This window comes from Nycticebus coucang, chromosome 2 (assembly GCF_027406575.1).
Source record: "Nycticebus coucang isolate mNycCou1 chromosome 2, mNycCou1.pri, whole genome shotgun sequence".
Classification (NCBI taxonomy): domain Eukaryota; kingdom Metazoa; phylum Chordata; class Mammalia; order Primates; family Lorisidae; genus Nycticebus; species Nycticebus coucang.
In genome coordinates this window covers 33107603-33132134 of record NC_069781.1, presented here as the reverse complement: position 1 = coordinate 33132134, position 24532 = coordinate 33107603, and the positions used below count along the sequence as shown (strand labels likewise).

At 35.6% G+C, this 24532-nt stretch overlaps 1 protein-coding gene across 2 annotated transcripts; it reads left to right on the top strand.

Annotated features, from left to right (window-relative positions):
* Positions 1 to 8122: 8122 nt before the first annotated feature.
* On the top strand, positions 8123 to 20128 carry NIPSNAP3A (nipsnap homolog 3A). 2 transcript variants are annotated; one of them, XM_053567111.1, is made up of 6 exons: positions 8123 to 8318; positions 11584 to 11794; positions 13708 to 13866; positions 15404 to 15553; positions 18744 to 18830; positions 18918 to 20125. In XM_053567111.1, the coding sequence occupies exons 1-6, from the start codon at positions 8220 to 8222 to the stop codon at positions 18992 to 18994; spliced, it is 783 nt and encodes a 260-aa protein (XP_053423086.1). In that variant the 5' UTR covers positions 8123 to 8219; the 3' UTR covers positions 18995 to 20125. The 2 variants fall into 2 exon arrangements, with proteins under 2 accessions (XP_053423086.1, XP_053423096.1); XM_053567121.1 differs by lacking the exon at positions 8123 to 8318 and adding an exon at positions 8333 to 8920 and having other exon boundaries at positions 18918 to 20128.
* The last annotated feature ends 4404 nt before the right edge of the window (positions 20129 to 24532 follow it).

Genomic DNA, 24532 nt, shown 5'->3' with positions numbered 1-24532 from the left:
CCTTATATTCAAAATTTACCCTAGCCTGACCACTTGCATTGCTACCACCTTAGACAAAATCATCTCACTTAGGCTACAATAGTGGCATCCAAATGAGTGCCTGATTCCACTTTTGTTCTCCTACAATTCATTCTCTGACCAGCAGCCAGGGCGACATAGTGAGACTCTGTCTCAAAAAAAAAAAAAAAAAAGGTATCATTATAAATTCTCTTAAACTTAATTTAGGAAAAAGTTCTACTATTTTAAAAAGGCAAAACTTTTTAATAGATTATTTATAACTTTTACAAGAAAAACAAAAAAAATCAATTTTAATGGTCCCTGTGAAACTTAATTTTGCATACTGAACTCTTGTCAGGATTTCAGTTGCTATTCCTGGGGGATGGGTGCAAGAAGAAGAGAATTAAAGGAGAGAAAAGAAATACATCAGAAGATTTAGCAGATCAGGTTTTAAGGTAACAAGAAAAAAAGAAAATAGAAAATTTCTTTAGCAGGATGTGTTGTTTATGATATCCCTTCATGTATTCTTGGCTATTTCTGAGCAGACTACTGATTCCCTGGGCATGGAAGACCATAGAAATGTTAGCAAAAGAAATTTGGTTCCTCCTACTGCATTTATTCTGCAATTTTCTTTTTTTTTTTTTTTTTGTAGAGACAGAGTCTCACTTTATGGCCCTCGGTAGAGTGCCGTGGCCTCACACAGCTCACAGCAACCTCCAACTCCTGGGCTTAAGGCGATTCTCTTGCCTCAGCCTCCCGAGTAGCTGGGACTACAGGCGCCCGCCACAACGCCCAGCTATTTTTTGGTTGCAGTTTGGCCGGGGCCAGGTTTGAACCCGCCACCCTCGGTATATGGGGCCAGCGCCCTACCGACTGAGCCACAGGCGCCGCCCTTATTCTGCAATTTTCAATTGAACTAAGGCCATGAAGTTTTTGATAATGCCATTCCTATACTTACATATGATAATCTACTATATATCTCATAACATTTCTAATCTTAAAGCAAATTATATAAATTTAATTATATAATCACTCACATTTTTCAGGGCCTCCTCTGTTATAGAACCTTAATAAAATTAAGAAGCTAAAGTCAAAAAAGCAGGAGTTAAAGTAATAGTCAAACAATTTATCTGTAAGATGGCTAATACTTTGCTGTGCTGCACATATTCTCACAGCAGATGTGGACACAAAAATGATTATAAATGTGAAGGAGGACAACATAAGTGGCAGTGGCTGTATTATGATTCAAGCAATTACAGAATACAAGTGTTAATATGCATGCTGTAATGCAAAATATTATTTTAAAATGAGGAATGAGGGTGTACTCCATATGCTAAACACTAATTGTATTGGTGATGAAAGAACTACTGCAAATATAGTTTATGCTTCTGATAAAAAAGGTTTAAATTTCAAAGTATTTTGAAATCTAGCAAAAGTAGATAACAGTGAGTAAAAAATTAAAGAAACTCATGAAACAGATCAATGAAGATACTTAGACAGCAAAGACTATATGTCATATTGATCTTGATTCAGATGGAAATGATATCGTCACGAGAAATACACAAAAATTTAGATATGTCTGTGTTTAATGTCCTAAATTTTCTCAAATTATAGAATGAAATTCACAAACATAAGCCAAAAATTAAAAAAACTCCTACCTATGGAAAAGATATAAATATAAAAATAATTTAATATAAAAAGCACAAGGCAAAACAGATTTTAAGAGAGCCTTTGTGTTCTGTAGTTCTTAGTTTTGATCTAGGTTAAACATTTTTACCCAATTTTTAAAAATTTGTACCTCATATTAATTTGAAATTTAAAAAAATCAGTATCATTTAAATCACAATTTACAGGCTGGGCTCACACCTGTAATCCTAGCATTCTGGGAGGCCAAAGTAGGTGGATCTCCTAAGTTCAGGAGTTCAAGACCAGCTTGTGTAAGAGCAAGATCCCATCTCTACTAATAATAGAAAAACTAGCCAGGCATTGTGAAGCATGCCTATAGTCCCAGCTACTAGGGAGACTAAGCCAGGAGGATCGCATCAACCTAAGAGTTTTTGGTTGCTATGAGCTATGACACCACTCTACCTGGTGCAACTGAGTGAAACTCTCTATGGAAAAAAAAAAAAAGAAAAGGAAACAACAACAAAAAAATCACAATCTATGGCCAGAATGTAACACTTTAGAAATTAATATTGAAAAGAGAAACCTCAAAAGTATCTTTTAAATGAGGAAATTTTAAAATATGCTTTCAAGTAATCCACAAGTTAAAATAGTAAAACGTCTTAGTATATAGACGTACATACTAAGATAGCTAATAATTATTTAGCTATTCACAATCTTCTGCTTATTCTAAGGAAGCTAGCAACTAAGAGACTGATAAAGAAATACCAAAACACGTTGAGAACCTCATAAAGAAGGATGCAGTGTTTTTCTTAATTTTTTCCTCCCTAAACATTTAATTTAATATTCAATACACATAGGTTATTAATAAATATTCTGTGATAGAAACAGGTCTCAGGGTGGCGCCTGTGGCTCAGCGGGTAGGGCGCCGGCCCCATATGCCGAGGGTGGCGGGTTCAAGCCCAGCCCCGGCCAAACTGCAACAAAAAAAAAAAATAGCCGGGCGTTGTGGCAGGCGCCTGTAGTCCCAGCTACTCGGGAGGCTGAGTCAAGAGAATCGCCTAAGCCCAAGGATTTGGAGGTTGCTGTGAGTTGTGTGACGCCACGGCACTCTACCGAGGGCGATAAAGTAAAACTCTGTCTCTACAAAAAAAAAAAAGAAACAGGTCTCATTTTAAGGAAACTTGAATGAAAATTTATTTTTTTACCATTTACATTTTTATTAATGAGAGTAACCTTTCTGTAGTAAAAACTTTTTTCTCCAATACACAGTCTGCCGCGGACCGCCAGTCGAATGAGTCTCAGTCCGAGGGCTTTCAGGGCGAGAACGGCTCAGGTTGATTGAAAGGGCGACGCAGGAAAATGACAAACTGCCACACACCAAGGATGATGAAGAAAGCAGTTGTACTTTACTGATTTTTAGGCATGGTATTTATACATTTTTGACAATGTCTTACAAACTACAAAAGATATTTTTATGACTTGCTGATGCTTACAAAGTTCTTATCGAGTTTTGTAGATGGGAGTAGTCAACTGTCTTTTCTTAGACAATGTTTCTGCCCGTAAGGGGGAACAAAGGACTGCTGCTTATCAGCAGTTACTCTTTTACTTCTCTTTATCTATGTTTAAACCTTCTTTCTTTGTAAAACTGCTTTGTTCACATTTTGTATTTTTATATTTTTATATTTGATTATGATTTTTATGTTGTTAGTGAATTGATAGTGAATTATGTATATGTTTTAAGTGTATAGTGACAAAATTATAGAGAAAGCAATTTCATAGAAAACTTATTTCAAAGAAACAGTTTCAAAGGGACATAAGGTAGAGATAAGAGACCGGAGGGAGCGGGTATCTGGTAGGAACATCTTAACTTATCATCCCTGCATTCTCTTGATACATTGTTTCAATTAACTGACCTTTATGGTGGGAACGTGTTCCCTTGGAGACATTTAGTCTCCATTGTATAGATGAAGTCATGGATTAGTAAGTCATTATGTTTATTCTTAGTTTCTGAGGACATTCAAGCAACAATTAACCATTCAACTCAACAAACAAGTTTCAAACAGGTTTCAGGGTAAAGGTTATTCAGGCCTTTATGCCGCACCTCATGAATTCTTACGTTCACTAAAAGGCATGCTAGGCAACTTATGCGCTGCTGTTGCAGGCCAGGGGGACCGGGGGCAACGCTCCGGGGAGCACTCACCGCCTTACCACAGTTTTTACAACGCGGACAGAGCCATCCCGCCACGGCTTGATGCCGGGGGTGCGGCAACAGTCCAGTGTCTCTGTCTATCTGTCTCTCTCTCACCCTCCCTGTAAATTAACTCCACTCTAAATGCCTATAGCTTGCATTACAGGAACTCAAATATAACAACAAAAACAGACATAGGCACAAACTGAATCTAATTAAGGAAACAGTAGCTATGCCGCCATATAGTGATCTAGAACACACCACCGAAAAAAGAAAGTACTTACTGAGCATCTAGAGCGTACATGAATAGTTGCTACCCTGCTACTCAGTTGGGCCAGCACTGTATCCACCTCTCCTGCTTCCTTCTGCACACTTGCACAAGCCAGACCTTAGGACAAAACCAAGCAGGAAGACCATCAAGGGGATTGTTTTCTTTGCCTGCTACATATAATTCTCACCACCCTTCAACTGACACCCACTTGTTGGCATGAGGTATAAAAATACATCTTAAGACTCTGTAAATCAGATGGGCAATAATAAAAAAAAAAAATGGTCAAAAAAAATCTCCTGTACTGTCATAAAGAATATAAATTTATAAAACAGTCTGGCACTATTAGTAAAGATGAATACGTACATATCTTGCAACCCAGCAATTCCATTCCTGGGTATGTACTCAGTAGTTTGTAAACTCTGATACACAGAGCCCAAAGAAGTCTATCGATAAAATTCAGAAGGTCTGGTAATTTGGATGGGAAAATAAATCATGTCTTTATTACTAACTTCTGAGATTAAGCATCACCTTTGATTGTAAAGATAGACAACGAACCACAAAATTATTAGCAGGACCTATGACTTTGTAACAAAACTCATATATTTTTGTCAAATTCCATTTACAGTTATTGAGAGTACATCAAAATTTCTTCTATACTGATCACAACTTCAAAATTATACCTCTTACATCCATCATTAGATACTTTTAATTAGCACTCTAATAAAGAAGCATATCTCTTTCTTTTTGAAAATTTTGCTTCTATATTTATTATTCTAATTCAAATTTTTTCTAGGTAGTTTGTATTTTAATGATTCTAATTCAATTTTTTCTCAGTAATTTGTTTTCTTCATAACCCTATGCATTTGTTATACATTTAAAAACATTTCAGGTCTGCAGATTTCCAAGAAAATACAACAGAATTTTTTGTTTTACAACAGAAAAAGGGCAAAGGAAAGCTTGCCCTAAAGAAATTCTCCCAGTGGAATTAGGAGACATCTACAAAGAAACTCAAATAGATTTATCCATAGTAGTCAAATTAACAAAAAAAAATTAAGATATATTTATGCAACAGAGAGGTAATTTGCAAAACAAAGTTAAAGCTAAGAAGTACATAAAATAATAAATATAGTCTGAATTCATTTAAAAACCAATCTAAACTAGGCAAACCAAAGCAGTTATTGTTTAGACTTATATGCAAGTATAGTTCAATTATAAAGAAAATAAATGTAATCATTAACACAAAATTCAGGATCAAGTTTACCTCAGAGAAATGAGGGAAAGTGTGGTAAGAGGAGAACATGACCAGCAAGGAATACGCAATGACGCAAAAGCTCTTGCACAACTTGCTGGCAATACCCTATTTTTTAAGCACAATTGCAGGGTCATAGGCATTAGCCACAGAAAAATATTACTTTTTAAATTCAGTTTAAAGGCTATTTTCCATCTGGGCACAGTGACTCATGCCTGTAATCCTAGCACTCTGAGAGGTTGAGGCAAGAAGATTACTTGAGGCTAGGAGTTTGAGACCAGCCTGAGCCAAGAGCAAGACCTCTTCTCTACAAAAAATAGAAACATCAGCCAGGCATTGTAGCATGCACCTGTAGTCCCAGCTACTCAGGAAGCTGAGGTAAGAAGATTACTCAGGCCTAGGAGTGTGAGAGCAAAAGTCTCAAGAAGAACACTGTCTCAAAAAAGCGGGGCAGAAAGGTTATTTTAAAGTTGCCTTAAAGACCACATATCTTTTAAAAATAACTGGTAAACTGCAAAAGTTTCATAATCTTGCTTCAAGACCTAATTGTGCCACTTTACAGCAGTAAACCTGAGAAAATTATTTATCCCCTGGAACTTCACCTTTTTCACTTATAAAATGGAAATAAAGAAGCATAAATCATACATTTTGAGGCTACATGAAATCTACGAAAAAGTGAATAGCTATAGAAGTACTTGACAGTGTTTATCCATCTCTAAGTTTTAACCACAAATTTTGCTCCTCACTCTATTTTCCTCTTAAAGATTCTCTTGGAAGTTTTGTCTTTCTGCTGGATGGATGCAGGTAACGATGAGACTCTGGATGGCAAACCCACAGGGTAGAAGCCTTGGTTCTTAATTTACCATGTATGGAAAAGCTGCATGCCAACTAGAAAAACCCACTTTGGATTCTTATAAAAATTAAAATCCTATAGTGTTTTAGTCCTAATACATCCTTGTGTTACTTTGTAACAGCAATTTAATCTATCTTGATTAATGTATTATTGAAAGACACTATCAAATACTGAGTCTCCTGGCCTCCTCACCTTCTCAGCCTCAAGAAACTGGCATTAAGGCATTTATCATATAGACACAGACAAGATGCTGGAAGTTTTCTCTCAGGGGAAACTGACTAGATAAAGAGAAATTACTTGCAGATAAAAATACTTTGGGGGTGGGAGATCTCAGTGAAAAAGCCAGGTCAGATCACCCTAGAGTGAGGCCCATTACTTGACAAGACCCTCCATGGTTGTTAAGCTTTTAACACTTTTTTTTGTCTCCAAAAATAATCATTTTTAATCTAAACATTAGTAGATGCAGGAAGGAAAGTGTATTTGCAGGGAGTGGTATGAAGAGCCCCAAATCCTCATCTCACAAGCCAATAGCTAGCAATCTGTGCTACCTCCCTCCAGCACTTCCTATTCTCTGTAGCCTATGGTATTTTTCTTCATCTTATTTATTAATCCCTGATAATATTTTCTCTTAATGTGTTTGTTTGTTTCAGCCCATCCTTCCTGGACAAGAACTTTGTCTTCTGTTTAATTCTGTACTCCAATTTCTGGAAAAGTATCTGGTGCATAGAAGGAACTTAGTAAATAATCAATGACTGAATAAGTGAATTGTGAATTCCAGAGTAAAAAAAAAAAAAAGTCTTAAGAAAATAAGTTTGTACTCACATAGATCCTGGCCCTGACACAAATGAAAATTTGTTTGGACTGGCATGGTCACAAGCGATGCTTCTCTTCAGGAAAACTTAAGGCATCCCTCTTAAAATTAGTAATATTAAAATGTTAGCAGCGCTAAGTGATTCTACAATATAAGTCGCTGAAAGATGAGGAGGAGAGAATTTCAGACAAGGAAGTGAGACTGGGCGCAATGAATCAGGGAGCAGGGGATCCGTTATAAAGCTCTCTGCCTCTGAACGGATGAGTCAGAAGCCCACAACCAATACAGCCACAGGCAAGCCCTGTAATAATTCCCTAGTCCTAACGACATAAAAACAGTACAGTGTGTGCAAGAATGTAATTACTGTAGCGGCGAGAATAAACATTAGTATAATGTAGGTTAACGGAAAATAATAATGTAACAATTTACTATGTATATTTAATGCAAGCATAATTAGATGCAGGAAAGTAAATCTGGGTGAGTTGTATAAAAGAGACATAAATCCTCATCTTCTATAGAAAGATCCATAAATTATATCCATAACTGAAAAATCAAGAAAAAGTAGGAAATGGCCATTATTTTAAAATATGAAAAGAGGCATTAAGAGAAGCAGCTTGAAATATTTAAAGTGGTTATGTTGGGGACCACTACTCTGGGTTTGGGAGATCGGGAGGACTAGATCAGAGGTCTGTGTTTTTGTTTGTTTGAGACGGTCTCACTCTATCTCCCTGGGTAGAGTGCTGTGGCGTCCTAACTCACAGCAACTTCAAACTCTTGGGCTGAAGCGATCCTCCTGCCTGGTCTCGAGCTCCAGCCCTCGGCCTCCCGAGTGCTGGGATCACAGGCGAGAGCCTCCGTGCCTAGCTGGCTGTTTTTCTCCTAATTCAGGTTTACGGGAATATGCACAATCCCCACACAAACATTTGGAACTGTACACACTGGGCAGCGGAGCGGACGAGAAGGTGCGCCCAGAGAGGTGCAGCAGGACCCATCTCAGCATCTCGCTCGTTCTGATTTCACCTCTGACGTCGGAGTAAGAACGTCTGAGGAGACAGGAGGACCACGGGTCAGCGCCGCAGAGACAGACTCCAAGCCGACTGGCAGGAGCCGCGGCGCCTCCCGGGCCAGGGGCGGAGCCCACCTCGGCCCAGCCGGCGTCAGCCAGTTGTCCACTCGCCGCTCGTTCCCCATCGAGCAGCAGCCCTAAGAGAAGTCTGAGGAAGGATGCGGCTGGCTGTCCTTCTCAGTGCTGGAAGCCGCGCCACGGTCGCCCTCAGAAGCGGCCTGACTAGGACTCCAGACACGCGGACAAGGGTGTCTCAGGTACCCGCAGCCAGGGCGCGCCTGACCCGTATCCTTGGTGGGGGGAGGGGCGGCGCCTGAGAGTCCCGCGCATGCGCCCTGGTTCACACGGCGAGACGTGGAGCTCCACGCGTCCTAAGACGCCTGAGGCGGCGACCCTGGGACGCGCGTGAGACAGAGGGAAGACCCGCCCGCCTGTAGAGGTCGCCTTCCGACCCAGTCCCCAGCAGTCGCGGGCGGCGGGGTTTTTCTGGCCTGGAAGCCCGGCGGCTCCGAGGACATCCCTGCCGCGGTGTTGCCGCCTGGAACCGTCCCAGCTGCGACTCAGGGAGCGCTGGCCACGTCCTCGCCTGCGGTTGTTCGCCCTCCTGTTGGTTTGTGCCCCGACTGGGTTACAGCCCCCTCCAGATTTTTGGTTTTAGTGGGGAAGGCCAACCACGCGCATGCAGCAGAACCGGCGGCCTCCCCCTTTTAAAGGAAATACCCAACTTTGGAACATTTTCCAGAGAACCACGAGGAGGCAGCCCAGGGTCCCGGTGGGGCTCGCGTTTCGTGCGGTTGGCCCCCAAGCCAGGCTAGGTTCGGAACCAAAATGACAAAACTCTTAACCTTAGATGAGAAAGGTACAAAACGGCGCTTGGTGTTCAGCCCTACACTCATTGGCCTATTCTGTGAATCTGACCCAGAAATTTTCTTTTCCTTGCGGTGTTTAGGCTTTTACTCCTTTTATTCCAAAGGCAGACCTGGCGAACACTAATGAAACTCAAATATAGTCTAACAATTCAGGCAGGGAGGGACATTGACGGGACCTAACCTAAAGGGCACCATGTGAGAGTTCAGCACGCCCCCTGGGTGAAGGGCTCAAGCGCAACTTTAATTTTACGTTAGAAGTGAAAACAATGTAACCTAAACATGTGTACCCTCAGATCAATTTGAAATTAAAAAAAAAAAAAGAATTATAAGGTTTCTGAACAGATAAAAAACTGATGACTGTAAATTACCTGAGACCCTAAGGGTTCAAGTACTGAGTCCGTGTTTCCAACAGCTGCCTGTTGTCAGGCTTCATGAAGCAAACTGAATACACCAAGCTGCCAAATAATTATCTTTGGAAATAATTTAAATTATCGTATATGACATCCTATGTATTCGTGCTTGCCACACACATAAAATCACAAGATAATATTCATCGATTTTTTTTAAACATCACTTATATTACCTACTCATAATATATGATCCCTGAATCTTTCAGCTTCTCTGTCTAGCATGGCTTGGTCAAATAAATGCTTTTTTAAAAAAATCTGGAAAGAGCGGCGCCTGTGGCTCAGTGAGTAGGGCGCCAGCCCCATATGCCGAGGGTGGCGGGTTCAAACCCGGCCGCGGCCAAACTGCAACCAAAAAACAGCCGGGCGTTGTGGCGGGCGTCTGTAGTCCCAGCTACTCGGGAGGCTGAGGCAGGAGAATCGCCTAGGCCCAGGAGTTGGAGGTTGCTGTGAGCTGTGTGACGCCACGGCACTCTACCGAGGGCCATAAAGTGAGACTCTTGTCTCTACAAAAAAAAAAAAAAAAATCTGGAAAAAAAATAGATGAGACAGTTATATTCATTCACCCTAGATGCAGAGTCATATCCATTCACCCTAGATACAAAGAGTGCAATCTTTGTATCTCTGAGTCTCTCCCTAGTGGGACAGGAAAGAGAACTTTTAAGTATCTACCATTTATTCTGTCATAAGTGAATTTAAAGTCGTGGCTGGTAAGAATGAGCCCCAGGATGGAGACAAGGGATGGAGACTCATAATCTCTGCCCCAGCACTATTAATAGTCTGTCCTGGGATAAAAATGTCACTGACCCCCAGCCACCCTACACCTCTTGTCACTTCAGGATACTTACAGTGTATTAATCCTGCAAAATATTATAAAATTGTGTGCCATTAAGCCAAATATTCTGTCCTCCAAATGCAAGTTACTTGAATCAACCTGAAAGGTAATTGTTACAAATGCCCCACAGGCTCATTTTCTGATATATTTTATTTATAATATTTTTTAAACTAGCATAATGGGCAGTTGTTTTGTTTTGTTTTGTTTTCTAATAGCATTCTGTAATTAGAGTTTGGTTAAAAAGAACAAAAAGAATGTCCACTAACAGCCAGGGCAGCTGCAGTGTTTTTTTTATGACAAGCCTAGTTATTTAGGTAATAAGAATGTAACTCAGACATATGAAGGGAATTAATTCAAGATAGATGGTTATCATTAAGCCTTATTATGTACAATTAAGTAAAATACATATATTGTTGTATTTTGTAAACAAAAATATATCAGAGAAAAGCCTACCATTTCAGTTAGACAGACTAAGTTTTGTAGTACCAAAACTGCTTTAATAGATTATTCTGGTGTAATCAGCTTCACAAAATGGTCACATGCTAACCTTACTTAAGATGGATTTTTAAACAAGAATGTCATATGAATGTCTATAAATTGAGTTCAATCAGAATATGAATTAGAGACTTACAGTGAATGTATGGCTATTTTGAAAGGAACTAATGTTTCTTAAGGAATATTTCCATGAACCTGGTTTAAATGGATCAATCAAATGCCCTTCTTTATATATTGCATTGTAATTAGAAAATAATAATTCAGAAAATTGATTCTGAATTTTTTTCCTTTTTCGGCATTTGTGGAGTCTACCACTGTATTACAATCAATTGTGCAGGTCATAGCTTTTTGTTGCACTAGTTACATTCTAGTCCTATTTTTGACCAGTGGTTTCCTAAATTTTGAATTTGGGAAATAATTTGACCTGAATAGCAATTTTCATGTTTTTTGAGAACCTAAAATAGTTTTCTGCTGGTAAATATATTTTTATTGTGCCTGCCAAAAGATAAGCATATTTTAAAGAAGTTCTTTTATATGTATAACCTTAATATATACACTGTTGAATAAAGATGGGATAGTGGCAAATAAGGGAAAACTCTTGGTAAATTTATGAGAATCCTAATTGTAGTTCTTGGGTGAATGAATGTAATGAGGACTCCAGTGTCTTCTTTGAACAGTTTTCATGAAAAAGTAGCTAAAGGTGAACCCCTGCTAGGAAACAGTAATTATATATTCAGCATAGTTAAGAATAGTTACCTTCATTGACATCTCTATGTAAACAAATGTATATAGAAAATTGACAGGTACAAACATGGATTATGAATCTACTGAGTGTACTTTGTACCAGCCTCAGTTTTTGGTTATAACATAATCCTACCTTCCCCAGAATATTTAAATCTGCCTTATCTTTCTTCAGGTGTGCTCATCTTTGGCTACAGGCCCCAGACAATATGATGGAACATTCTATGAATTTCGTACCTATTATCTTAAACCCTCAAAGATGAATGAGTTCCTGGAAAATTTTAAGAAAAATATTCATCTTCGGACAGCACACTCCGAATTGATTGGATATTGGAGTGTAGAATTTGGTGGCAGAGTGAATACAGTGTTTCATATTTGGAAGTATGGTATGAGTCATCCAGCTTAAGTGTTCAGTAAAGATTTTCATTCTATTAGCTGTTATATAAGACATAGTTCTTGGGTCTATATTACTGTAGATACACGTTAAGTAAAACTTTTAAAAAGCAGTAAATGCCTAAAAAAAAGTACATTCTGTGATTATTTTTCCCAGAATTAAGGGTATACCCCTAATAACCCAATTTGGTAAATTGGAAAATGTGCAATTTCATATGTGAATCCTAAAACTATGAATTAGACCTTAATTCTGAGAAAAAAATTAGAATGGTTTGTTATAAAGATGATTTATGAAAAATCTAAAGCAGTGATTATGAAAGTTTAGGAAGGTTATGATCACAAATGGAAGGGAAAAAATATCATTTCTTGTTACTAAAGCAATGGCTGGATATCTGTATTTAAGGAGGAATAGTTCAGACATTTAGGAGCTTCATGAAAATGGAGGTTGATGGGGGATGATGGCTAACTTTTAAGCCTCACTTAACTCTGACACGTAATAATTCTATTACGTTTAGAGACCACTTTTGTTTTATTACTCTACCCCAAAGTTTCAAGGAATTCATTGTTACTCTCTTCTAGGAAGGGATAGGGAAAAAATAAGAGGTTTTCCCATGAAAACCAGGTTTTACTCCTGGTTTAGTAAAGAAATGAAAACAAGTTAACAAGAATAGCCAGAACGTTTGTTACACCAGTGTCTATTCTTAACTGTCCACATCAGGATTTGATGATATCCAAAGAATTCTATTTAATAATTTCATTTAGTGTTTGGTTCAGACAGTGATTTTCAACTTTCACCCACCTCATGGGTTGCATGCTGATTATATGAGTTATTTTGCTTATCTGTAGTATCAGTTATCATGAAATGTATACAAGAATCTTTTTTTTTTTTTCTGATCAGCTTTTGTTAGTGTTTGTGAATTTAATGTGTGACCTAAGACAACTCTTACTTATTTTTCCAATGTACGACAGGAAAAAAAAAGGTTGGATATCCCTGGTAAAGTTTTCCCTGTTATAATAAACCCAATTAAAATACAATTTATGTTTTAGATGTTTTAGTTGAATCAAAGCCCATTAAAAATCTAATAAAGCCCTAATATACCTCACTCAAACTGTAAAATAGGTGTTACAGTTTATCCCCAACATAAATCATATAAACTCTGACCATTAGTCTTGTGAGGTGTCCTAAGCATAAATATAATGCTAGGCCTATAAACTGGTAAATGTATATACCTGTTTGGGTAACTTAGAAAGAAGAGAAATAAGTTGTAGGGGAAAAGAATGATTAATAATAAGTGAAAGAACTGGTACTATTTCTTGGAAAGCATTTGTTTAAAGGAGAAGAAATTTTAAAAATATATTTTAGTTTCACTTACATTAAACTTGATTCAAGGTGTACTTCAACCTGACCTCCACTACTACCCACCAAAGCAAAATAGTGTTTCTCTTATCTAACACTACAAAGGCCTCAATTAAATAAAAGGAAAAAAAGAAAAAGAATAGTCACACATACTGCATACTAACTAGGTGCTGAACACTATTCTAAACTCTTTTCATGTGTTCATTTAATCCTCACAACCTGAGAAGCAGATGTTGTAGTAGTATTGCCTTTTCACAAAAACTGGGGCACAAAATGATTCAGTAACTTACTTTCTCACACAACTGCCTAAGTGGTAAAGCCTATAAAGCTCACTATCTGACATTGTGATTATTTGCATTTACAGTCCCCTTTTAGACCCTGAGCACCATGAGGGCAGATGTCACTTCTATTTATATTGGTATCTCCAAAGGCATAACACAGTGTTCTATATGGCATCAATGAACATTTTTTGATTTGAATGAAATCCAAAATAGTATAGGTGATTTTAAATTGAAAACTTTTATTTTTCTTAATTCTTTTATCCCACAGATAATTTTGCTCATCGAACTAAAGTTCGGCAAGCCTTGGCCAAAGATAAGGAATGGCAAGAACAATTCCTTATTCCAAATTTGGCACTCATTGATAAACAAGAAAGTGAGATTGCTTATCTGGTACCATGGTGCAAATTAGAAAAGCCTCCAAAAGAAGGTAAGTGCTTCCTTCATAATCATTTTGAGTTTTCATGAATAAAATACTTAAAGAGCTTAAGCAACAAAAACTAAAGTTCCTCTGAAAAAAAAATAAAATTAATCCTTTGTTTTATATAGAAGTATGAAGTAATTATTGAGATAAAAATAAACTGGAGCTCTTAGCTGATCCTTAAAAAAAAAGAGCTTTAGATAATAAAGTGTTTTTCCAAATTAAGTTCTTAAAAATGTATAAAGCATAGCTGTTGTTACAGATAAAGTTGAGATAGTAAGGTTGAGAAGTTATGCATTGGGAGCAGAGAATGTGGGTAAGTAAGGGATAATATATGTATTTTTTCATAATTTTAATACAAACTTTTAAATATAAAATAATCATAAATCATTAAGTACATCTTTGATTATAAACTTGACTTTTGGGGGAAAACAGATTAACTGAAATTGCCAAGCTGTATTGTTGTGGTCTAACTTTGTGTCTTCCTCTTTCTTATTTCTCAGTTTGAAAATAATTCCTTAAGATTTGTCTTCTTGCTGATTTCACTTCTTGCTGACTTACAGAAACTCTTACCTCAATCCAGTTTTAATCCAAGGTCAGATTAGAAAAGCATAAACTAATTTAAATTTTATTTTATTTACCCCATTATCCCCAACTTTGTAGTGTGTTTTATATTATAAGAAATTTAATAAGTCTTATTTGATCCATTTGGATCCTTGTTCACTAGATACCCTGTCAGCTCTCAGCACTATAAATAAAATCTTGAACAGTGTATAAAATCTTGGTTCTCTTCTTCTCTCTTGTTCATGATTCCTGGAAAACTTTTGCATGTTTTTCCTTTACCTCTTAAATTTACTTGTTTCATAGTGGTTTTTTTCCTCCACTGCCTCTTATTTTTGTCCAGATACTTAAGCATTTACCTGGATGTTTAGGAAAAATAAAATCATCCCTTTAGGTTTGTTTTGTTTTGTTTTTCCTCTAAAACTCAAGAGACATCACTTCAGGTCCATTGTTTGCTTTGCTGTTCCTGCTAGAAATGGAAATTTACAGGGGGAAATTATACAAAGAAAAAAGTAGTGGAAATCAGAAAAAGAATGAAAATGTAAGAGATTAGAAAGTTTTTCTTTTATTCATTGCTTTCCTAAAAGTATAGACACACACAGCTCAAAAATCCCACTTCATTATAAATTCTCAGTATCAGTTTTAGTGACAAATTATAGATTGAAAATATTTCAGGTACTACACTTGTTCTTAACCAAAAGGCTGAGGGCTGGTATTTCAGATAGTAATTTATATGTAGCTTCCAGTCCTTTTTCTTTATCTTCTGTATGATTAAACTTAACAACTTCACTCTTAAACATGGGTAAGAACGTTTCTAAACATAAAAAAGCAAAGAAAAAGAATGCAAATATCAATATGCCTATATAACACATATACATGTATTATTCTCCAAATCTGTATACATAGATAATCCTACCACTGACAAACACAATTAGAAATTGCTTGAATGCCTTCTATAAAATACTTCTTTTTCTATCTATTCTAGGAGTCTATGAACTGGCTACTTTTCATATGAAACCTGGTGGGCCAGCTCTGTGGGGTGATGCATTTAAAAGGGCAGTTCATACGCATGTTAATTTAGGTTACACAAAACTAGTTGGTGTTTTCCACACAGAATATGGAGAGCTCAACAGAGGTATGGTGTTTCCATTTCTTTTATGAAATTGCTATATATATTGGTAATTTAATAAGTCCCTTGCGTTAGTTTGACTGTTACAGAATATATAATTTTTTATCTATTTAGGTTTTTTTGTAGTTTTGAAGGTTGAGAAAACCTGCTTTACTTCTAATTTATTTAAAATATTAAGTCCTTATGAAGCCCTTTCAAATACTAAACTTCTGTTTTCCCGATATATCAAAACGATTAAATTTTTAAAACTAAAGGAACTTCAAGATACAATCTTTTCCTTTCATAATCTTTTTTCCCCTGGGAATATACTTTCATTGATTTTTTAAATGCCATTTTTGGGTGTAGGGAGATTCTTTTTTTTTTTTTTTGTAGAGACAGAGTCTCACTTTATGGCCCTTGGTAGAGTGCCGTGGCCTCACACAGCTCACAGCAACCTCCAACTCCTGGGCTTAAGGCGATTCTCTTGCCTCAGCCTCCCGAGTAGCTGGGGAGATTATTTCTGAATAAAAGAAGTAATATATATTTCTTATAAATATTAAAGGCCCCTCATAAAAAGTTACGCATTTTCTACTACTTAGGTATATAGTGTGTGTGTGTATAGTATATATATGCACATATATATACTGTGGTAAATTTACATATATACATTTATTTAATAAAACATGTATTTGGGATACTGAACTTTTAAAGTTGAAAGATATTACAAACAGAATTTTAAGATTCTTTGTGGAAAACTCTAAAAAAATTTGTAAAGTTTATCTGAAAGGATAAATGACTAAAACTAGCTAATAAATATTTGGAAGTCTTGTAATACCCAATTGTCCTTTTATCATTTCTACTTTATATCCAGTGGACATCTTAAACCTAATATTATACCCAAGACTATGCCTTCTTGATCTTTATGCAGACATTCAACTTGTAGTAACATATCATAAGAAAAGAATCAGAATATACCAAAAGTGTGTATGTTCAATTTGGAAAGTAAATGGAGAAGAAAAATTATGAAAACGATTACATGCGTATCTTACATCATATGCTAAAATAAAATAAAGATGGATTGTAGCTTTCAATGACAGTATATTTTAATTTATAGAATTGCAAAAACGAAAGCTAAATTATTTAGTAATATATATTGGAACTGGATTTCTCAGCCAAAAAGCAAATGAAATTATGAAGAAAAAAATCAAATGATGATTTTATTATACAAAGGCTGAAACTTTCTGCAAAACCAAAACCTCCATAAATGAAATATAAAAAGAAAACTTCATGTAAAAGTAGACACACAGATGACTACTAAATATATTTTAAAGAAGATGCAGGTTAAAACAGTAATTAGATGCCATTTTTTTTTAACCTAGTAAAGACATTATTATATGGATATAGTATTAGATAGGTCAGGAAAAAATAAGTACTCTTACACTGTATAGGGTTCATGTAAGCTTAATCTTTCCCCCCCAAATTTGGCAATATAAATAGAAATCCTTAATTATTTTTATCATTTTTGTCAGTATTATGTCTAGAAAATATACATGGCTATATATGTGGGTAGGTATGTTTAGTTATATGGGAACAAAATTTGAAGATATAAACTGTATGTATAGTAATCATATTTGAATGAAGAGATTAAAAGTTTTTTAAGTCTGTCATAACTGAACACATATAACTGAACATATAACTTTTATATGAAAAAAATACTGAAAATGTGTGAACATACACTTTTTAATGTCAAAGTCGTTCTCGGTATGCTAGGAAAATTGGGAACATGTGGAGTATAAATCAGTACATTGTTTCTGTAGGACAGTATAAAATATATGCACTGGATATTTGTAAGTGTATACATACACATATACTCTTACATATACGTATATATTTATATATGATATGCTCTTTGGTTCTCTCAATTTAAATATTAGCAGTTTATATTAAGGAAATAACCCAGACAGCCTAGGTTTAAATCCCAGTTCCACTATTTACTAACTTTTTGACCTTGGGTAAGTTAAACTCAATGTGCCTTAGTTTCTTCTTCCATAAAATAATGATAGGCATGACCTACCTCCTAGATTATTGTGAAGAATAAATGAGTTAATACATGAAAAATGCTTAAAACCAGATTTGGTACATGGTGATCACCCAGTAAGTGTCGGTAATAGTTGTCATTGACACAGTTATTATTGTAGATATGTAGGTTTTCTCAAATGAAGTTTCTGTCAACACTGTTTACATTAAGGAAATGTTGTAAACAGCATGATTTGATTTTTTATGTAATACACATGTAATGCAAAAATAGATGTGCATGTCCATTACATAATATTTATATAAACATTTTTACATGTTTATGTTTGTATAAATATATAAACATACATCAAAATACATACATACATATGTACACACATACACACAAATCTGAGAGAAGATACACTAAAGAGTAATTATGTTTCTGGTATAGGAATGATTCTCATTTTCTCTTTTTATCTATCTGCATTTTCCTATTCTTTTAACATTATTACATTGTAATTATAAAAAAATCGCAAACAATTATGTCCAAAAAGAACATTTATTCCAGTATTTTGTACAGTACTGAAATATAAGAAATCATCTAAATAGTCAACAATAAGGGGTGTCATAAAAAGTTGCTATATCTGTAAGAAGGAATAAAATAGCCATTAAAAATTAATACTGCTATAGAGAATACACACTGTTAATTTTTTTTTAAATCTGTTACTATTTATAATAAACCTAATTTGGTTTACTCTTTTTTTTTTTTTTAAAGGAAATACACTAAATAGTAACAGATGTTTTCTTTAGGCAGTTAACATGCTACTTCTAATTTTTTTCTTTGTATCATGTCAATGGATTTTTATAATCTTGCTTTTTTAAATAAAGTAATGATAAAAGGAAGTCATGATAGTTAGGTCTTGTCTTGATTGATAAACAGCTTTTAGCTGTTTTACCAAGTAATTCCCTTTTCCAGGCCTGTGGTTCTATATCTATAAAATAAGTTTGATCAATCAGTTTTATAAATATCTTTGCCATGTCTCTGATGCCTCTGAGAGCTTATCACCAAAATACTTAGTTGTATCTTTTTTGATACCACTATTTTGACTTAAAGAATTTAAATGATTTTGATTCATTTTCCTCTTGTTTCCTATTCATTAATGCCATTTTTTTAGAATTTATTTGCGGTTTATTTCTGCAGTTCATGTTCTTTGGTGGAATGAGAGTGCCGATAGTCGAGCAGCTGGGAGACATCAGTCTCATGAGGATCCCAGAGTTGTAGCAGCTGGTAAGCTATTTCACTAGGCAGATTATTTTTAAAACAAATTTGATTCAGTAATAACCTGACATGCCTTTTTATGAACTGTTTTTCTAGTTCGAGAAAGTGTTAACTTCCTAGGATTCCAGCAGAATATGCTTCTGATTCCTACATCATTTTCACCATTGAAATAGTTTTCTACTGAAGTAAAAAACATTTAACTAACTGCAATCAGATTTTGTCTACTAATGGTGTTTAAATTCTCATAAGAGATTCTAACTTTTATTTTAAGGAGGTGGTAAGTTTATGTACTATGCCCTTGCATTTTGTTACTTCAGGAAATAGTTCTATTCATTTTCCCCATGGCATTTCCATATCCATAATACATTCAAAATACTTGTCCCTACTTGACTGTTCATTTGTTTCAGAATATTTCTTCTCTATTCTGACAACACTTGATAGGATTTTCTTATATCCAAATGATGTTAAATTTTCATGCTTGTGACAGTATTTTTAAATTATTAATATGTTTTATCAACCCTTTCAGTGTGTGTTTTCTTGGATTTTTTTTTTTTTTTTTTTTTAGTTTTTTGAGGTTTATTTTGTAATGTCAAATGGGATTCATGAAAATATTAAAAACACTTTTTAACTATGGAAAAACACATCATTTGTGTCATCTGTATTAACTACAGTTTTCATATTAGTTTATTAGTCACGTATTTGGAAAATAATAGTATTAGGTCCTGGCATTAAAATCTTCAAAGACCCATTGGTTTACGTGCTGAAATGTCTTTATTTATAATTAATTTCACTAATACAGTAGAACTCTGTAAATTGACCACCTAAGGGAATGTAACAAACTGATCAACATATGGAGGTGGTCAACATAAAGAACTAGGCCTCTGTTCTGATAGGTACATTTGGTGCATTTCCAGTCTATGAAAATTAGGTCAACTAAAAGAGGTGGTCAGTGCAGGGAGGTGGTCAGCTATGGAGGTTCCACTGTAATTTTTTTTAAAAGCTTCTCGTATTTTTTATATCACTGACATGCTTCCCCCATATACAAGTCCATACACCTTCCTCTCTCCTAGAGCACAGAAGACAAACACATATGTGACAAATACATATAGCTCACTGTATATTCAGAGCTGAAGTTCCAAGCTGGGGTATTTGCCAAAGGGTGAAACAATCAGACTGAACTCCAGGGCAATGCAGACAAGCACAGGTGGCAGGAAAATCCATAACCAGGCAATGGAGGGAGAAGAAGATAGTAGAAATATAGCACGTGTTAGAAAGCAAAGGGGCACATACCTATTAATTCAGCCAACCTCCCAGACCAACCAGCACAGGAATGAAGGGTACAGAGCCCCTAGCTGAGTTCTAACCAATGCATTCTTGGCAGCTGGAAATCAATAGAGCCTGAGAACTCAACCTCTTCCACAGCAGCACGGGGCCAGAGCCAGTGGCCACCTGACAGGGGCAGAGGCACTAAGCTGAGCAGTTCATACAGTAAATAGTGATCGCATGTCAAGGTGGACACAGAGGGTTGGTTCCTGCCTTCTTTTCCCTGAAAACTTAAGAAAGACTACACTGGTCCATGACCCTAGCTTGGCTGAGAGGAAGGCAGAAAATCGGCTAGAAAATCCAAATCTCGGTCTGACTCTACTAAAAGTGCACACATGTGAAGTCCCTTACCCCTCTGGCCTGTTTTTCTCATTTTTAATATGGAGACTGAGAACAGATAACCTATTCAGATCCCCATACTGTGATTAAAAACAACTCTGCAGTAATGGCTCCAATCTGAGGTAACTGAAGCTATTATTTCCTATGCTCACCTCAAAAGCATAATTATCTAAACTTTCCTGAACTTCCTCAGACTTTCCACCTATACCTTGTCTGAAATAATGACTTGTGTGTACTTTTTAAGTAAATCTAGAACTCCTTTTTTCCATTTATTATTAAGAAATTATATTTTTAAAACTTTAAGATCCAAATGATGTCCCTGGTTCTAATATTCTGGGAATTCAATGCAGAAAATTATCATTGAATGAATAATTCTAAGGGACAATATTATAATGAAAATTGTCTCATTTAATTATTATTAGCACTGTAGTCAGTACTGTTATTTTCACCAGTCAACAAAGGTAAATGATAATCAAGAGATATCAAGAAGCTTGTCCAACATCATAGATAGTAAGTAGCAGAACCAGAATTCAAATCCAGGTCTGTATGCTCCAAACTGAAGCTCTTTGCATATCCCATAGTCTGTAGGAAAGACTCTCTGTACACCCTTTCTCTATACTTCTTAATTTTATGGAGTGACATAATGTTATCTCTCCTAACCAAGCAAGTTAGCTTATAAACAGACTTGTGGACAATAGTGTAATGAGTATTTCTCTCTCAGCCAATTATATTCTGATCTCCCTGGCTACCTTTTCTATCAGTTTACAGAAAAATCAGTTTTCCAGTAAGTTCATGTTAAGTGCATCTGGTATAACATCTCTTATGTTACGAAAGTCATACTAATGCCATTCCCCATTCTAAGCACTTACTGTCATAATAACCCTATGACACAGGTACTATAACTATTCTCATTTTCAAGTTAAGTTGCTCTAAAGCAACATGCCAGCACAGATACATGAGTGGCAAGGAGCAGAACTGGGATTAAAATACAGATAATCTGATGCCAACATCCATATTATGACCACAGTATTATCTTCACTGGTCAGAAAGCCTGCAACCCACCCATGAGGGCAAAGTTCCTGGCCTGGAAAATTCTTCCCAACTCCTCTGGCAATCAGCAGCTTCTTCCATAAAAGGACCACAAACTTGTGAGTTCAGCCTTTCACGTGATGGAAGCTATTCATCTTGCAGGGCAGATCTGTCTCTCTGGATTCTGTGAGAAGCCAACACTGAGAGTCACCTGTTACCTCAGACATTTCTGATGCCATGTTCCTCCCCCTAGCATTTTCATCAAGTCTTCTAATAAGAAAAAAATGACCAATACAACAAAAATTGGGCAAAGGTAGTAAACCAGGAAAGAAAATGTAATAAAAAAATTTTTTAAATGATATAGCTTATGAAATTATGAAAAAATGTTCAATTCACAAAAAATCAGAGAAATGTAATTTAAATCAAGATACTTCTCACCCTTAAGATAAGCAAATAGTAAAGTCTTAACATTATTAAAATTAGCAAGAATGTGGAGAAAGGAGAAACTCCATTCACTGCAGGGGTATGTCTATAAATGAATAGTTGAAAAATAAGCAAGATCTAATGAACTTGTTCAATACTTCACTTGCAGATGTGTGCAAGCAGAAATGTACAAAGTTATTTTCTGAAGCATTATTTATAAAATATATGGAAAAACTTAAATATCAATGGAGAAGGAATGAGCAATTGGAATGATAAACTTTGATTACTGGAGAATAATTAAAATGATCGAACCATCTCTAAACTATTTTGTTACTTTTGGCAAGTACTTAGCCTTTTTGAATGTCTTGTTTCCTGTTTTTTGTTTTATTTTATAAAATGGAAATAGCTTCACAAAGTGAAATGAGAGTAAGAAAGGATAAAATAAAAAGCATAATATACATACAGCAGGTACATGATATAATGGGATAATTTTTTGTCTGTGAAATTGGTATCACATACTCTCTTAGAGAAAGAGATAATGGCCATGTAAGTTGAGAATAATGGATGTTTATTAAACTCTGTTAATGATAGGGGCAGCTAAGTAGAAATGAAGAAAGAATTAATCAAGTAAGGGTCTCAGTAAAGCTCTCATTTAAGAAGTATTCTTAAAAAAAAAAAAAAAAAAGACACTAGTAGCTTGGGTTGTCCAATATGCCTTATTCCAGGAAACACAGCGACTCAGAAACAACTGATTTTCAATGAAAAAAAAATTATGAAATAGGAATTATACTGAGGCAGCCTCTAAAGTTATGATTTTCATTAACTTTCTTTTCAGTTTTTATTTTGTTTTAAGCGGAAGGAGCTGCAGATGATTTCAGAGGAGTAGAAAAACTGAATGCTATATTTATTAATACTTGGTATCTTTTATATGAGAGGAAAATAATTTTGGAAATGAAACCTACTTCTAGTAGCACTATTAAGCTATCTTGAAAAGTTAACTTAGAATGTTTTTCAAAGAGAATTTTTTTCTGTGTAGTTCTGAGTTTCCATAAATTATATGTCTGTCAATCTTCATAAAAGACAGGCTCGGCGCCTGTGGCACAGTGGTTACAGTGCCAGCCACATACACCAAGAGTGGCGGGTTTGAACCCAGCCCAGGCCAGCTAAAACAACGATGACAACTGCAACAAAAAATAGCCGAGCATTGTGGCGGGCACCTGTAGTCCCAGCTACTTGGGAGGCTGAGGCAAGAGAATCACTTGAGCCCAAGAGTTGGAGGTTGCTGTGAGCTGTGACGCCATGGCACTCTACCAAGGGTGGCATAGTGAGACTCTGTCTTAAAAAAAAAAAAAAAAGAGGGACATTTGAACTTATAAAGTATATTTGGGAAAATCCTAGGCAGTATCCTAACAGACCTAATTAAGGGGCAAAAGAGAAAATAGGCCCCTCTTATTTGGACACAGCCTACATGTCCCTTGCATTAATGCTTCAATCCCTCAAAATAATATTTTAAATAAATAAATTATAAATGTTATATAAAAGCAATCAGTAAGGGCCAAGTAAAGCTAAAACAGGTTAAAAAACAAATTCCTCAGTTAGCAGGTATCTGGGACTACTTAAGGAGGTGAAGAGAAATAAATCCATTGGAGAGCACTGTATAATGAAATGGGTGTTGGAAGAGAACCTCATGACAAAATCACAAAGTGCATAAAGCTAAAAGGAGTCTCAACTTATACCTAGGAGAGAGCCATATTTAATAATGCAAATCTAAAATAGCAGAGTCCAGAACTTTCCCCATAACATTTCTCTCCAACTCCAGATGGGAGGCACAGAGATTATCCAAAGGCAGTCAAGGTTAATTTTAGGAAATAATTACATTAAATTAATGACATGTTCTTAAATGTCATTGGCACCAAAATTCACATTTTAATTCAAAACCTAAAGTAAGCCAATTCTTTTATTATATCTAAGAAGGATGTAATGCATATATATTAAACTCTTCTGTTTATGTTTTAATGATAAAAATTTATGTGTATTAATAAAAGTATTATTGTTACATGTATTAATAAAATAACATTAGATAAATTTATACTATATTTAAATATTGAACTGTTCATAAATCTTTCCTGCCACTTATTCTAACAAGGATAGCAGCAAAGAAGCAGATACAGAAATCCCAAACAAGTTCAAGACAAGGCATGCAGTGGTCATATTTCCCTCCCTAAAGCATTTTATTCAATGTTCAGTGTACAACAGGCACTTAACATATGTTAGGTTATGTGAGCAGTTCTTTTTAGGAAAGCTGAATGAAAGTTGATTTTTTGTTACCAATTTCATATATTAATATAATTATGATAATAGAGCAACCCACAAACATTATAATATTAACTTACCTTAACTGGATTTTTTTCTCCAAAACATAATCCACTATCACAAAGAAAAAACAAAAACTGTGAATGAAGTTACCTTCGCTCTAAATTCCTGTTGCTTAAATTATGAGAACTCAAAAAATAACAAAAAGATACATATGCCGACACCCATGAAGGAAAAGTTAGTCTGTACCACCATCTAGTGGCCACAGAATTTAGCACTAAAAA

Bases quoted from the DNA above. Each gene is read 5' to 3' on its own strand.
- NIPSNAP3A (XM_053567111.1), top strand. From the start codon at position 8,220: ATGCGGCTGGCTGTCCTTCTCAGTGCTGGAAGCCGCGCCACGGTCGCC. The intron at 13,867-15,403 runs GTAAGTGCTTCC...TATCTATTCTAG, and splicing joins AGAAAAGCCTCCAAAAGAAG to GAGTCTATGAACTGGCTACT. The intron at 15,554-18,743 runs GTATGGTGTTTC...TTATTTCTGCAG, and splicing joins ATATGGAGAGCTCAACAGAG to TTCATGTTCTTTGGTGGAAT.